Raw genomic sequence first — 14,772 nt, 5'->3', positions numbered from 1 at the left:
TCCTGAACTTCATAGCAATCACCGCAATGGGCCTTCGGGTATAGTCTGTAGCTATGATACGGCGAGGGCTCCAGCTTCACGATGCTCTTTGCATTGTATCCTTGTTCATGATGTTTGGGTATAGAGTTTGTCTCATCATCGGTAAGCCCTACCTCCGTGTGGTTGTTAATCAAAGCTCAGTCTTACAAAGGAATTGTCGACGGTGGATCTGGACATCATGTATCTCATACTTCTTCATCTGGAAGAACACTTGAGATGAAGGTATCCTCGACCAAGCTGTCGCATCAGAGTCTATACTACCTTCAGCGTACAGGTCTTTTTGCCTCTCAGTTCTTCTGGGCGATTTTGCTTGTTTCCGATTAGGGACCCTCGAGCTCTATGTTCAAAGCTTCACTACTAGGTTGGTTCAAATTTACGCTTACGGGGACATGGGCGTTGTATGCCTCTTCTTTACCTCGACCATCAGAGTCATAGTGAGACTATGCATTCCTATCTCAGTGAACTGGAATGAGCCTATTCAAGGACCGTGTGGCAGTGAAGGAGCTGCTGAGCTGGCCACAGCTGGCTTCAGCTTGGCTCTGAACCTGATCAAAGACCTGTTGCGCCATTCCCATTCCCTGTAATCTGGGGACTAAACATGAGTGTTTAAAAGAAAGTTGCTCTTATGGCCACATTTGCTCTGAGTATTTGGTAGGTGGCTCTTTGTGGAATTACTTGATGCTTTGCTAACAAAGCATGAGCATCTCTGCAATCAATCTTGCCCGCATCATCCACCTGCTTCAATGCAACCCCAGGGATTATACCCTCTGTACAGCGAACAAAGCGATACTTCCGGTCATTGAGATTGCCGTCGGGATCACCGTTCCTGGTGTGCCAATGCTAGGACCAGTGTTTTCCCGGAACACCAGCGAAAATGCTTAAAAGGATATTGTCCAGTCACTGCACATACACGGTGGCATGGCTACGATTCCAAAACAAGTCCACGCAATGATAGCGATGAGAATCCGGAAGTAGCCACGATATCAATATGGCAAATTTGTCACGAATTCTTTCTGAATGGAGGTCTAAATGGGAAAGACAGAGTGATGCAACCATCACCAATCAATGTGGGAGAAAGTCAGAATGCTGCGTGGCGGCAATTTCAGATGCAGGCAGCGGAAGACGCGGAATATCTTGATTTTATTAGCCACTCGAGGATATAGTAGAGGAACGTGGGACCTAGCCAACTATCAGTGCGTATAGAAAGCTTGACAGATTTCAACATGTGAATAATTTCCAATGTTTCGAGGATCATCTCCAGTGACATATGAATCATACAAGATGTGTTGCAGCTAAATTTATGGCCAAAGGATTCCATAGCATGTACGACACTGACTTAAAACGCATCCTTTTAATAGACACGTGCCGCAAACTCCTATCACTGAAGTACTTTCTTGTTCTTGTCAATCGGGGCGATGGAGGCGAGCTCCCCATCTATAAAGTCAGCCTAAACCTTGCCGTTACATCGAATCAACATGCCATTGCGTCATTCAGCTTTATATATGGCCATGAACATGTCTTCGAGTGTGTCGGCTTCAGTGATTTTCTGAATCTCAGACCTCAATTGTAAGAGCGCATGGCAGCTGGTAGGGCCATTAGCCTTTCGGCCCCCACGTGAGACCCTGACAAGCTCGCGACTGAGGGGCGGAGACCTTTGCTTTACTTCACCCGCATCTCTTTGTACCACAAATCAGTCAAAGAATACTGCATATCCCGAGATATCTAACATACAGTTGTCTTCTCCTCACAATGACGATCAAAGTCCTCATCCATGCCTACCGCAAACCAGGCATCTCCCCCTCCGTTTTCAAGCAACTCTACGAAGCGCACATTGACCTTCTAAAATATATCTCCGGTGACGACTTTCCACTTTCCCACAAGCGTAGCTACATTGCTCGCAGCACCATTGATTCTTCGGCCGAAAGCTTGACGACCCCACGCAATGCCAGCACACCAGCCAGAGTGATTGTCGGCCTACAGTCAGACTTCGATTTCGACGCCTATGCCGAGCTTACTTTTGAGGACAAAACTGCTTATGACGCCTTCCTGGCTAAGGTCTATGCTCCTGAAGCTGCGGCTAAGATTGCCGCGGACGAAGAGAAGTTCCTGGATAGGTCAACGCTCGCTATTGTGACATTGGGGGATGTGTTTGAGACAACAAAGTGAGGGTCCAAGCCTGAATGACTCATTGAGCCAGACTTTTCATTGCAAATGCCAGATATCGCGGTGCAATTCAGCACAGCTTCTCTCAGGCAGAGGTGACAGCTGTCGTCAGCTCTCTCGAGTAACGTACTGGACCAATCCTAGTCAGAAAACATTATTCCCGCTCTTTAATAATTTAGCACTGCTATGTGGTTCTGAGCTTCTTTCAAGCCTGACACTTCTTAGCTTCTGCGATCCAAGCCTGGCTCACAGTTCCGTATCAGTCCGGGCCCGGGCCTGGTCTCCAAATGGCCAGTAACGCAGTGGGCTACATCTAGCTCGTGAGCCGAGCCCGTTTTTGAATGAATCAACACTTGTACAACGAAGGATGCTCGGCAATGCTTGAAGCAAGTGCCACTCCTTCAAACTCACAATTTGTAGAATAGGCGCTGTGGCTGACATCTAGATAGCCGAACATGGTACCACGAAGCCATACATAATATAATATTCTCCTTTGTCGAAGTCCAAGCTCAGCCATATGCAACGCAAAGACTCAGTATTTTGCAGCTTTTGAAGTGCCACAGAAGAAGACTGATGATGGGCCTGTGGATGGACTGAACTGGTTCAGAGTTAGTGCCCACCGCGTCCAAGGGACACCGAATAACCCCAGCAAGTCGAACTGATAAGACTAACAGTCTATAGAAACGATGGCTTGCCATTTTTCAGTATCCGGTCATCGCGACCTGTGTGGGCACTGTCACCAATATCACCCAAGCTGTCAATGGATACTGTCTGGACAGCAACAAGGCATACTTCGCACACATTTGGGTAAGTATACCGAGCGGGGCCAGACGCCTTCGTATTGGACAATTCTGTATGAAAGGGGATGATCGACTTTGACTCCTCCAAATCATTTTCTTCCAGGGCGACTTGAATTTCCAGTAAGTTCTGCGCAGAGGGAACGCATTGCATGCCGACTCCCTAACTTGTCTTGTTCCTACAAGAGCGAGTGCGCTCAGAATGTTTTCATTGAGATTTACACCTCTCCAGAAGTATCGACGACAACTCTGCGCGTAGAGGACTCCGGATGAACCCGCACCCAGCGATCCCAAGGGATCGACGCTAATAGCTACAAGCGAGCACACTGAAACCAACCCGTCGCACCCTGGAGCAGTTCGCGAGGCATTGTTGTTAGACGCGAGTCCGGAAAGACCCAACCCCCTCGCGATCGAGACATCCCCGATCCTAAACCTACACGAACCTTATGTGACGAGAACCCAAGACATTCCGTATCCGGCCAAGCAGAGACTTCGCTTCAATCTAGCGGGGTGTATCGCAGGATAGTGGGAGCCCCCTTGTCGCAAGAGCGCACGTTGGTGTTTCAGGTTCGAAAGCTTCTCCGTGTCGGACCCTAGCGAAGTATCCCCAATGACGAAACCGTACCGGGCATGTATGCTCGTGCTTACTCCATTATGCTGTGAATAATAGTCATCATGCATCGCAATGATACAAAGACATGCGATCAACGAGGAAGGAGATTTTACCTCGTCGCAGGAGTCTAGTCGATCAACCTGGACGCAGGCCATGGGCGGCAAAACAATATCGACAAGACGCTCGGCCCCGTGCCATATCTGACCCGTCCTGAATTTCGGGGTACTGATCCAGATTTGAGCATTAAGAATCCAGAGTTTTGGGATGGGGCAGGGATGCCATCGTGCTGTACTCCCCACTGCCCAACGCACGGGCGGAGCGGGCGACATGGACGATTCCCGGTAGCTATCCCGAGATCAAATCCCTGGGTCGGTCATTTTACTTGAGTCAGTGCGAGCCCAGAATGCAGGTGTCTATCATCATCAACAGGTCGCGGCAGAGAAACACTCTATGCACCAGCGGGTGGGACCGTGAGGCGGGAGGTGTGGGATTTTCTATGTGAAACATGGTTCTAGATGGATGCTGATGCTGGGCCAAATGCCGGGCTCTGAAGCTGGTACGGTAAACCCCCCCCCTCGGTATAATTACACGGGATGAAACACCACACCTCCGGGAGACACGGACTTCGGCTTCCTAGATCGTCTACCTTTGTCGGATACTTCACTCTTTTTCAGATCACAGTACGGTATGTAGAAGACATTGCGAATCTTGTCTAGTTTCTTGCTCCCCTGAGAAAATGTAGTGAAAATAATCAGTCAATATCTTCGGGACCAAACGAGCAGAGAATCTCGTTCGACCTCTGTGTGACCCGGTTACTGACTTAGGCAGATGTACTGAACTCAACGGATGGAAGTCTCTTATCGGGATAAAGGGGGGGGAAGAGACCAAAAGTTGTGCCACCTCATCAGGGCCATCTCCACCTTCAATTCGCCCATGCGCATGGCACCGGCCACCGTGAGATTAAAGGCTGGTTCCACTCTGTGCTGGTGTCCACCAATGCCTGGTCAGTTCCTGAGACGGTGGGCCCCGTGTAGCGAAATGATTTGGTTTTTCCGGTTCGGCGTGCGCCTGTCATATCACAGATCAGTACTCTAGATTCTATACAGACATGGGCAATGGCTGGCCGCTCCACTCCCCGGTATTACCGTAACTTGAGATTGAAGTGGTCGGCGAGAGTGGGTTGGCCTTAATTAAAAAAAACCCCCCGTGTCTGCCTACTCTTCGACTTTTTCATCTCTTTCCCTCCCCTTTACGAGACTGCTGTGCATTTCTCATTTCTTTCTTTTAGAGATCTCTCATTAACACTCGTTCTTTTACTAGCGAATTGATTTCGCAGTATCACGCTCTTTTTCCAAGAACACTGACATCGACTGTCCATCTCTGCAAAATGCACTTCAACTTCTCCGTGGCTCTTGTCGCCGCGCTGGCCACCTCTGCTCAGGCTGAGCATCATCTGCGCCAGCGTCAGTTCCATCGCCACGGCCCCGGCAGTGACCTGCCCACCATCTACAGCACGGTTGGCCCCTCCTCCTCCGCTGCTCCGGTTCCTGTTGCCTCCAGCAGTGTTGCTCCCATCCCGGCCAGCTCGAGCACCTCTGTTCCCATTCCTCTCGGCACTGGTGCCGCAAGCTCGGGCTCTGCTGGCTCCGCTACTTCCGATGTGACCGTGACCTATACTCTGGGCACCGGCACTTCCACCAACGTCGTGACCACCACGATTCACTACACCGCTACGAACGAGCACACTGTTTGGGCTGTATGTATCCACTATCCTGCATCTGCAACCATGATCTCCACTGACATACCTGAATAGACCGAGACTCCCGCCGCCGATGGCCACTCCCAGCAGGGCTCTGGTGATGAGGGCGAGACGACTATCACCCGCCACTCCACTGCCACTGTGACTGCCACTCTCGTCGAGGCTCCCACCAGCGTGGTGACTGGTGCCAGCGGTCAGACCTGTGGCCCTGCTTCCACCGTCACCGTGACTGCCACTGAGACCATTACTGTCGTAAATCCCCCTCAACCTGGATCACCCTCCCAGCCCCATTCACTGACAACCCCCAGAACAACGGTGTCACCTCCGTCCCCACTGGCGCCAACAATGTGCAGGTCAGCAGCTCTAGCGATGCCGACACGGAGACCTCTTCCGCGGCGCCCATCCCTAGCGCCACCCCTAGCGCCCCCTTCGGCAACGGCACCTTGCCCATCCCCCACTCTAGCAGCGCCTCGCGCTTCGCCACCAGCTCCATTATTCCCTCCAGCTCGGCCAGCTTCACCATCCCCAGCGCTGTCCCGACTCCCTCCGGCACTCCTGGCGCCTTTCGCCCTTCTTTCCACCGCCGCTTCCTGTAAGCGTCGAGGCCTGATGATCTGAGAGCGTTCGAGATTATTCTTTTTTTTATTTCTTGCCTGCGCTGGCGCTGTTCTGCCTGAGTGGTGCTGGACCCCTTCGCTTCTAGTTTCCCCTGTTTTTCTGAATTTAACTTAGACCTGTTATTTTCTTCCTTTCTTTGCTTTAGGGTGCGCCTGAGATGAGCAATGACTCTGCTTGATCCCGTCTCCCGCGAGCGGGGTAACAATAACAAAACAAAACATCTTCTTTCTCGGACCTCCTATCGCTCTTTTTTTGTTCTTTCTTCTCAATGAGATGTTGAGGTTTCATGTCCATTGGAAAATCCCTCTTATGCCTAGGATTGTTACTCGTATTGTCGGACTTGTGACGGCGCTGTTGCGGATAGTGGTATGGCTGTGCTTTTTTTGTACAAAATATGCATTTTCAGTTGTATCTTCTTCTTCAATCACCTCTACCAACGTAGATGTAGATTTAAAACTACCTGAACTATGACTCCGCTCGGCGGGGCCTGTGGATCATGTTGATCGTGTAGATCGGACCAACGTGTCTCGAGAGGTCTCTCAACACGGAAGTAGTTGCCGAAATTGTTTACATGAATGGAGAACATCCGAACAAGACATTCTCCCAATGGATATAGCTAGTTGCAAATGCTGTAAGATCGAGCACGTAATAATCAACAATAATATACAGTGGTATCATGAACAGTCACAGCATGAATAGTAACCTCCACTTCAATCACCATTTCCAATTATCCAAGCCCGCCAAACCCATCCTTCGCCAACCTCGCTCTCATCTCCTCCCACTCCAACCAAGTCACCCCCTGCAACAAACAATCCGCCAAATCATCCAACTTGCCCACCTCACTCTTACCCTCTCGCGATTTCCCCAAATAAGCCCTCACCAGACCCTGAACATCCTCCTCAATCTCAACCCTGCCATCCTCTAACCAACCCCCAACAATCTCAATCTTCGCCTTCTTCACCTCCCGAGCACTCATCTTCTCTCCCCCTCGCTCCTTATCAATCCAGTACTTCACTACGCGCTTCGGCTCGACCCCATGGACCTGGACCGCTGAGCCGCGCTCTTCACGTAACGCGTGTAAGACGGCGTAGAGCATACCCTCGAATACACCGACGCGAATGGTCCATTCTTGTACCGCGCTACCACCAGCCGAGCGGAATCGTTGGCGCTCAATCAGGATATGAGTTGGGTTGTAAGTATGTAAGAGGGTGTTGATTAGAGAGTAGGCGTTTTGGGCATAAAGCGCAGGACAAAATGATTCTTTATCTTTACTCTTCTTGGCTATTGGTTCCACTGGGATTTCGGTCGTTTGTGCTTTTAGCTTGGGCTTTGGCTTGGGTTTTGAGAGATTGTCCTCTGGTCTCGAGGTGACAGTCAACGCTTGCACTAAAGTCGAATGTAATTCCAGACTCGAGATCTCAGACATGGCGAGTCGGCGCCATGCTGTGAGTTTTGGTTTTCTTTCTTGGTCGGAGCGTGGGAGGTTTAGATGAGCGAATGCGAGGTTCTGAATTCCCATGTCGATACTGAGGATGCTCATGGGGGTTTCACCCGGCCTAGCCCCATTTGGTGTATCCTCTGTTGGTTTGAGTTGGTATGGCGTGAGCGTGTTCTGAATTCGCTCAATGAGCGCGCCATTTGTTCCCGAGGATTGGATCCCCGTCGCGCGCGCGACGCGTTGGAGTTGGACTGATCTCAGCCCTGTGAGCCACGGTAATGGATGGCTTCGGAGGACCCGGGTTAGATGCATGGTGTCCTTTTTCCCTGATCCGGAGGATGGAATTGGGTCTGGATCCTGAGTCCAAGCTCAGGGGAGAATCTTTTGGTGATTCCCATTCTCGGCTTACCGCGTGCAGATCGCCGATCGCGCCGATCCGGGCACGGACCCGTGGCTGCGTGCGGATTCAACGGTTCGAGGTTGACGTGCATTTGGAGTCTACGGGGATTTCTGGAGGTTTGGAGAGAAATGTGATCTGACATTGATTTGGTGTACATGTCCTGGCGCTTAGTTGCTAGTACCAGCCGAAACACAACCATTGTAAAAGTGAAAACGCCGTCTATATCCCAAAGGCCAAAAGACAATCCCTTGCTCAATGTTGTTTCTTGCCCAACGCCGGTCTGAAGTAGAAAGAAAAAAAAACCACCCAAAAAAACACCTTGCCGTATTCAAAAATGCATGCGCTGAAAGGCTGACAGGAATTTAAACTATAATGGTCGAAAAAAGAGAGGGCACTATACGAACACGGCAGGCCCCGTCTCCTGCTCCTGCTCCGCGAGTTCATCGCGGAGATAGAGCAATGGAGCCCATACGCGCCAGTGCAAGACACCGATATGTGCGAGACGCATACCTATGCGCTCAATATCGTATTGCTGTGGTGATAGTGGTTGCACTGTAGCCGTCGCCCTGGGGCCCGTCGTAGGCTGAGGCATGGTGCGTTGAGACTCACAGATAGCTAGCGGGGAGAGAGGCAGGTACTTTTGCACGGATGCCAGAGTAGCGGTCAGGACCTTGTCGCGCATGGCGTTCTGGAAGTAGCGGAAGAGGTCGGACTCGTTGGATAGGTGCCATACGAGTGCGGCTTCGATGGGAGAAATCACCTCGTCGGCGACCACGTCGTCAAGACAGCAGGCTGCGCAGGCAAAGCGGGCGATTTCAAGAGCAATGCAGCGCATGTTCTGAAGCCAGCGGGCGCCGCCGCGGACGTCCAGATCTTTCTCGGCGTCGCCGGCTCGGCTGTCGAGCTCCATGCCGTCTTCCATCAAGGACCAGATCCGGGAGCGGAAAGTGGAGTAGGTCTCGTCGCGGGCGGAGAGGTAGCGTTTTTGAGTGTGGACGTAGGACTCGAAGATGTACCAGGCAATATCGAGGTTAATTAGGTTTTGGATGGTTGAACGAAGTAGCCAGAGGCGATCGGAGTCGAACAGGAACGTCCCGGGGAAGTCGGTGGGTGGAGCGAATTGGAGGAGCTGGTCGGTTAACCCACGGAAGAGATATTCCAAAGGTTTCATGTTGTCTTCCTGTGGGGAGGTTGGGCTTTTGGTGGCGTCTTCTTCGATTGCTTTATTTCGTGATGCGATGTACCATTGCTGGGCAGACTCGACGCGGAAGCTGCCGCGGCTGATTTTGCCTTCGAAATACTCTTGAAGAAATGGAACTGTGTCTTCGATGAGAAGAACTCGGAATGTGCGGATTTGGTGGTTAGCGACGTCCTATAGATGAGGATGGTTAGTATGCGGTCCAAGAAGTGGAGACGGTGGAGTCGCGTACCAATTTCATCGCCTCGAGAATGGCGAATAACGTTTGTAACCCGTTGACAATTTCCTTCGGCTCTTGCGACTGCGATCCCTCGGTGATCTGCTCGACCATTCGATCCGCCCATTCATCGCGCATCGGAGCGCAATGTGTTTTGAGCAGTGCTGCCATCCAAGTTGCCAGCGCCACCATGTCGAGGACACCCTTGCGAATCTGCTGCATAAGCAGAGGCACTTCGAGGTTTTGCATCACGCTTGGGTGATCACGCTCCGGAACAAGAGTTTTGATGACCTCTTGCAGCGTTTCGAACATGGCGGGTAGACGAGGATCAAATGTACGCTGAGAATTTTCTCGAGGACTTTCGCCCTGACCTTCGGGTTGCGCGGCCATGAACGCATAAATTGCAATCTCCAACGCCATCGAGTCCCAATAATCGGCAGCTTCTTTGCGCTTGCGCTTCCCCTTCTCACCGTCCAAGTCGGGCTTGAAATGTAGGTCGCGGTCGAAGTTGGCATCCATGCGAAGGTTGATATTACTCATGATACAGGGCAGGTCGAGTTCACTGAGCGTTTTCTTTGTGACGGGAGGATGGCGTTTGGCCTTGCATAGAAGTCGTTGGTCTCGCGAGCTAAGCCCCAAAGTCTGGGGAATGCAGATAGCTTCCGGGGAAGGCGAGGGATCTCTCCTGGCGCTTGAGGCGGTCGGACGAGTTCCTGGAGGATAGGCAAACGGCGCCTGGCGACGACGAAGAGGGTGTACATTGGCGGAAGATTCATGGCCGTGAGAATCGCGGCGTTCTTTGTGGTACTCCTTGGAGCGGTCCAGCGGACCGTCACCCTCGTCCTGCGTGCGGGCCTCTTTGGTGCCCTGGAGATCCATGGTGAATCTCACACTGCGCCGACGTTAGTGATATTTGGGATCTTGAGGAGATGGCGGTCAAGCCATCCCCGACTCGAACGTACAAAGTCTCTGATTTTCCCAACTGCTTTGATCGCGCCCCCTGTTTGCCTCAGGCAGGCAGCCAATCCGCGTCGTCGTCCAAGTGATGCAAGTGAGCTGTCAATTGTTGTGGAGCAACGAGATTTGCGGATTTTGCCAATTCGCAGATTCGTCGATTTGCAGGATTGCCTCCTCGTAGTTATGCTCTCAATGTCTTCTCAATCACGGTCGGGCGAGGCATCAACAGAGACGTGCAAATGCGCAAATCTAGCCTGTATGCAGCAATGTTGCTCCCCTTGGAAGGTATCACCAGCAAATCAGCAGAAGGAAAAAGCGAAAAAAAGGACCCAAGACAAGCGACGATTGAGAAAGCGACCGGGATTGATATACACTACTTCTGCTGGTATAACGTTTTCAACCTCACGGATTCGGGTGGACGCAAGCAGCACACATTCCTCTGCTGCTACCCGAACACAGCACAACCGATCCCCCAGGTCAACCCCCTGAAATCTATCATTCCGATCAGATCGTGCCAGATTTGAACCCCCTTTTCGGTCCAGAAGATCTGGTCAAAAAAGGACCTGGCCCTAGTGACCCGCACGCCTCACTTTGAGACGCATTGGCCACGTGAGAGATTCGCCCGACTTGGGGAGTGGTCGGACGCGGTCAAGTTGGTGATGGGCCGGGATCTGAGGGTCGAGGGTCGATCGTGAATTCCGTGAATCTCTGGACCTCTAGATCTCCGATTCAGGTTGGACTGAATTGGCATACGTGGGGATGAGGGAGCAATCTTTAGAGGCTTTGGATGTTTTGGGCATTGAATGCGTCCGGATTAGGGCCCAGTAGTGGCCCGACAAATAGGGCATCATTAATGCCTGATCTCCAAGGCCAACACATCATGTTCTCATGCAAGACCCAAGACAAACATAGTCCACACTCACAAGCGATGTCAAATTAGCCAGATCTCCATTCTACTCAGACTGATCCCATGTAGCCGCACGTCAAACCGCTATGCGCCTCAACATGTGGCCCTGTCTCGTCTTCAGTGGTTGACTGTTCTATTGAGAACCGAGTACGGAAACCCTCAATAGGAGATCTAGAAGGCTTTAATCATGGCAAACATCTTACTTTCTCATAAAAGAAACCTTTCATTCCTTCACTGAGTATCACGATCAGTTCATCTCGAAAGGGTCCTATCCGATCTGTGCTCGATCTTCGATATCGCTGGCGATTGAGTTGCCCTGGAGTGCAGCCAAACCTACCATGAATCTCGCAGGCATTATCTACTTTGTTCAAGTCGTCCTGTCACTACCAAGTTTTGTCTTTAGTCAATTTGAATTCACCTCCAAGTCTTCGGAATTTAAAGTACGCTCGTTACCCGATGGCCCTGCGCTGCCGACCAGCTGGGCCGGTCGATTGCCCGTGCTGGGAGCAAAGACTGGTAACGACATCTTCTTCTGGCTATTTGGGGCGGAGGACCCAGCCTATGATGACAAACTAATCAGTAAGTTTTGTACACATAATTTACATTTCAGCTCTAACCCCACAAGTCTGGTTCAACGGTGGACCCGGTTGTTCATCCTTGATAGGTCTGACAGGAGGAAACGGGCCTATCTCCTTCGCCGGAAATTCAACACACCTAATACGCAACCCATACTCATGGACCCGACTAGCCCATGTCCTTTACGTGGATCAGCCTGTCGGCACAGGCTTTTCGACCTCTAGCTATCCATACCCAGTACGAGACAACGACGCCGTGACAGCAGACTTTGCACAATGGCTCCATACATTCTTCGACCACTTCCCACACCTCAAATCCAAAAAAGTGCATCTCATGGGCGAATCCTGGGCCGGCATTTATATTCCATACTTTGCATCCGCGCTGCTCGAGGGCAAGCACTCCCTCCCGCTGAACATCGAATCCATGTCCCTGGGCGACGGATCGTGGGGCAACGCAGCTGCAATGTCATCTGTGGCAATCGGCACATACATGGAATCTCAATCGACTCGTCTCAATATCCCACAGGGAGTCTTGTCGGCCTTCTCCAGCGCAGATAAAACATGTGGCTTCGACGCCGTCCTCAAAGAAGCATCAATCTACCCACCAAAAGGCAAAATTCACATTCCCGGAAATCCAGAATACTTCAACTACCGTCTCAGGAAACGCGACATGACCGACACAGTAGACGCAACGTGCAATACAGACCCCATCACACCCGCCGAAGTCACAAACTCTATTCTAAATTCAACTTGCTACGGGCCCTGCGCCACGTTCTCCACCGCAATGGATTACATGGATACAGCCTCGCCGATGGAAACTGGAGCTGGAATCCCCTGCTTTGACATGTACGATATATCTCACAACTGCAGTACAATCGACACTCTCCAGCTCATGGTGAAATACTTCAGTCGATCGGATGTTCAAGCGGCATTACACGTCAAAGATAGCGATACCTACGCAGCTTGTAACTCAACGATTTTGGGTATACTTCTTGCAGCCCCATCAGCCGTTCCACCCGCGTATCACTTTCTGCCGAACTTGGTCACGAAACATAACATCTCGCTGCATATTTACAATGGCGAACTAGATATGCTGATCAATCATATCGGCACTGAGCTCTCAATTCAGAACATGACTTGGCGTGGCGGACAGGGGTTCTCGAAGAAGCCGAATGATGTGTTCTTTGCTGATGATCCTGCGCCTGGGCCTGGGAGGACTGAAGGTGATTCAGTTGGGACGTGGGGCGCGGAAAGGGGTGTATCGTATCATCTCTTTCGTGGGGCTGGGCATAGTGTGTTTGCGACGAAGGAGAGGGAGATGTTTGCTTATGTGCGGGATGTGGTTGTGGGTGGCAAGGTGGGATAATCAAGGCAATTGTATTCACCTGTTTGAGCGGTGAGGAACGTGGATGGGATGTAACGAAGGGTCGATATCAGGTGGAAAAGTGCATTCTGTGCATTTGTGACTGTATATGTTAGCTGCAATTTTGATCCTTGTTGGATTATGAATTTTCGCGCAGGGAACAAAATAAGCATCGGATGATGTCGACAAGCTGCACATCAATGGATGGGAAAACCAGAAATTCTTCCAATTTAGTCTGGGTTCAGAGAGTATTGTTCGTCATAGCTTATGTGGGTGACTCGAAGGTGTATCGGATGTCATGAGACGGACTTACTTCATAGCATGAGTTGAATTTCTCCCAGCCATGAAGCCAATATCGCGCAGCTTCTAGAGTCAAACACTCCTGAACGATACTTGATAGACCGCCAAATTTCACCATTCTTTGGTTCTGACCTTGCTGTCGGAAGCATCTTTATACTAGTCTGGAACACGATACTCCAACTATTTTGACAAGCTACTTCCGTGATGATCTACAAGTTACGGATTGGCCAAAGCGCATCAGACGTGCTACGTCCAGGATCCAATAGCGTGACAGGTATGCATGACTGCATTTGATGAGCTCAGAGTTTGTCAAGTACAAGTTATCGCGAGTCAACATGATTCATAATGAATATTGAGGATAGCCCCAGTCCTCGGGAAACGTGCGTGGCAAGCAAGACAAATTGTTGAGGGATCCATCGAACAATGAATTTTGTCCCGTCTACTCTAGGACTTCAGGGCAAATTCAGACTCTATACTATCTAGAATGAACTCCACGCTCGCATTAAGCTCAGATTCCCGACCACAATGGAGATGTTGTTGTGAGCAGTAGCTGTAAGTTCGGTTCAGAACAAGAACATGTAACGACAACTCTCACTTGAAGTATACCGTAAACCATCTTGGAGGCAAGAATCAACCCGACTACTGATGAGGTATTAGCCACAATGTGTGTCTACGCCATCTACGTACCCAGATGCCCTCTCACGTCCGACACATCTTTAGCATCGAAAAAGAAGCAACCCACAATCAAACATTCCAAACTACCCCATCCTCTCAGTCCAAGATCTTAACCTGGCTCCCCTCATTGACCACCGCCCTAGCAACCGCGTTTAGTCGCAACCAACCCACACCAAAGCCTCTACTCAAATCTACAACATTTGGAGCCTAGGCACCCTCGGCATCACCCTACCTCGCAACTTCCCATCAGTGAATCTCTACTAAAAAGCCCTCACAGTAAGCAAATGAACCACACGGTGGGAAAGGGGGAATGAGAAAAGATTTCTTTGTCGGCGAGCGGGTGTTGGGGATGATAGGGAGGCGGTGTTAGTGAGAGGTGGAACTACGCGTTTGAGGGATGATATCGAGACGCAAACGGCTCGTGGGACGAACGATGATGGGGAACAAATTCTGGTAATTGGTATTGCACCTGATTTCTATCGGCGATGGACAGTCTGAACTGATTCGAGTGCTTACTTTGATGTTGCTTCCTTGATTGATCCGTGCGAAGCATATTTACGATGGTTGGGTCGAACAGACGTACAGTTTAGAAACCCGTGTACAATGTGACATCCTCATTGGTACTCCGAAAGTAAAGATAGCATTGATGTTTCCGCTAATAGGATTCAAAAGTAGGATTCAAAAGTACAAGCGGTAGTATCTGTCAGCGACTGAAAGATACGCAGCTGCGGGATCGCAGCCTGTCCATGACGG

The 14,772-nt window shown here is 50.7% G+C and overlaps 5 protein-coding genes across 5 annotated transcripts; 3 read left to right on the top strand and 2 right to left on the bottom strand.

The window, feature by feature from the left end:
* Positions 1 to 1,788: 1,788 nt before the first annotated feature.
* On the top strand, positions 1,789 to 2,205 carry N7477_008233 (EthD domain-containing protein; the record flags this gene model as incomplete). Its single annotated transcript, XM_056969896.1, has 1 exon — positions 1,789 to 2,205. The coding sequence occupies one exon, from the start codon at positions 1,789 to 1,791 to the stop codon at positions 2,203 to 2,205; it is 417 nt and encodes a 138-aa protein (XP_056819928.1).
* A 2,794-nt stretch (positions 2,206 to 4,999) lies between these two features.
* N7477_008232 (uncharacterized protein) lies at positions 5,000 to 5,967 on the top strand (the record flags this gene model as incomplete). The annotated part of the gene is made up of 3 exons (XM_056969895.1): positions 5,000 to 5,368; positions 5,426 to 5,623; positions 5,680 to 5,967. The coding sequence occupies 3 exons, from the start codon at positions 5,000 to 5,002 to the stop codon at positions 5,965 to 5,967; spliced, it is 855 nt and encodes a 284-aa protein (XP_056819927.1).
* A 749-nt stretch (positions 5,968 to 6,716) lies between these two features.
* On the bottom strand, positions 6,717 to 7,739 carry N7477_008231 (uncharacterized protein; the record flags this gene model as incomplete). Its single annotated transcript, XM_056969894.1, has 1 exon — positions 6,717 to 7,739. One exon carries the CDS (start codon positions 7,737 to 7,739, stop codon positions 6,717 to 6,719), a length of 1,023 nt encoding a protein of 340 aa, XP_056819926.1.
* Positions 7,740 to 8,221: 482 nt separating this feature from the next.
* Positions 8,222 to 10,121, bottom strand: N7477_008230 (TCP11 family protein; the record flags this gene model as incomplete). Its single annotated transcript, XM_056969893.1, has 2 exons — positions 8,222 to 9,199; positions 9,258 to 10,121. 2 exons carry the CDS (start codon positions 10,119 to 10,121, stop codon positions 8,222 to 8,224), a joined length of 1,842 nt encoding a protein of 613 aa, XP_056819925.1.
* Positions 10,122 to 11,444: 1,323 nt separating this feature from the next.
* Positions 11,445 to 13,047, top strand: cp9 (putative serine carboxypeptidase; the record flags this gene model as incomplete). Its single annotated transcript, XM_056969892.1, has 2 exons — positions 11,445 to 11,685; positions 11,732 to 13,047. 2 exons carry the CDS (start codon positions 11,445 to 11,447, stop codon positions 13,045 to 13,047), a joined length of 1,557 nt encoding a protein of 518 aa, XP_056819924.1.
* Between the last annotated feature and the right edge of the window lie 1,725 nt (positions 13,048 to 14,772).

Source organism: Penicillium maclennaniae, assembly GCF_028827695.1.
Source record: "Penicillium maclennaniae strain IBT 15551 chromosome Unknown utg000007l:1.0-4884863.0:1.0-4888362.0, whole genome shotgun sequence".
NCBI classification, from domain to species: Eukaryota; Fungi; Ascomycota; class Eurotiomycetes; order Eurotiales; family Aspergillaceae; genus Penicillium; species Penicillium maclennaniae.
The sequence above is the reverse complement of the archived record's forward strand: the minus strand, read 5'-3'. Positions and strand labels throughout refer to the sequence as shown.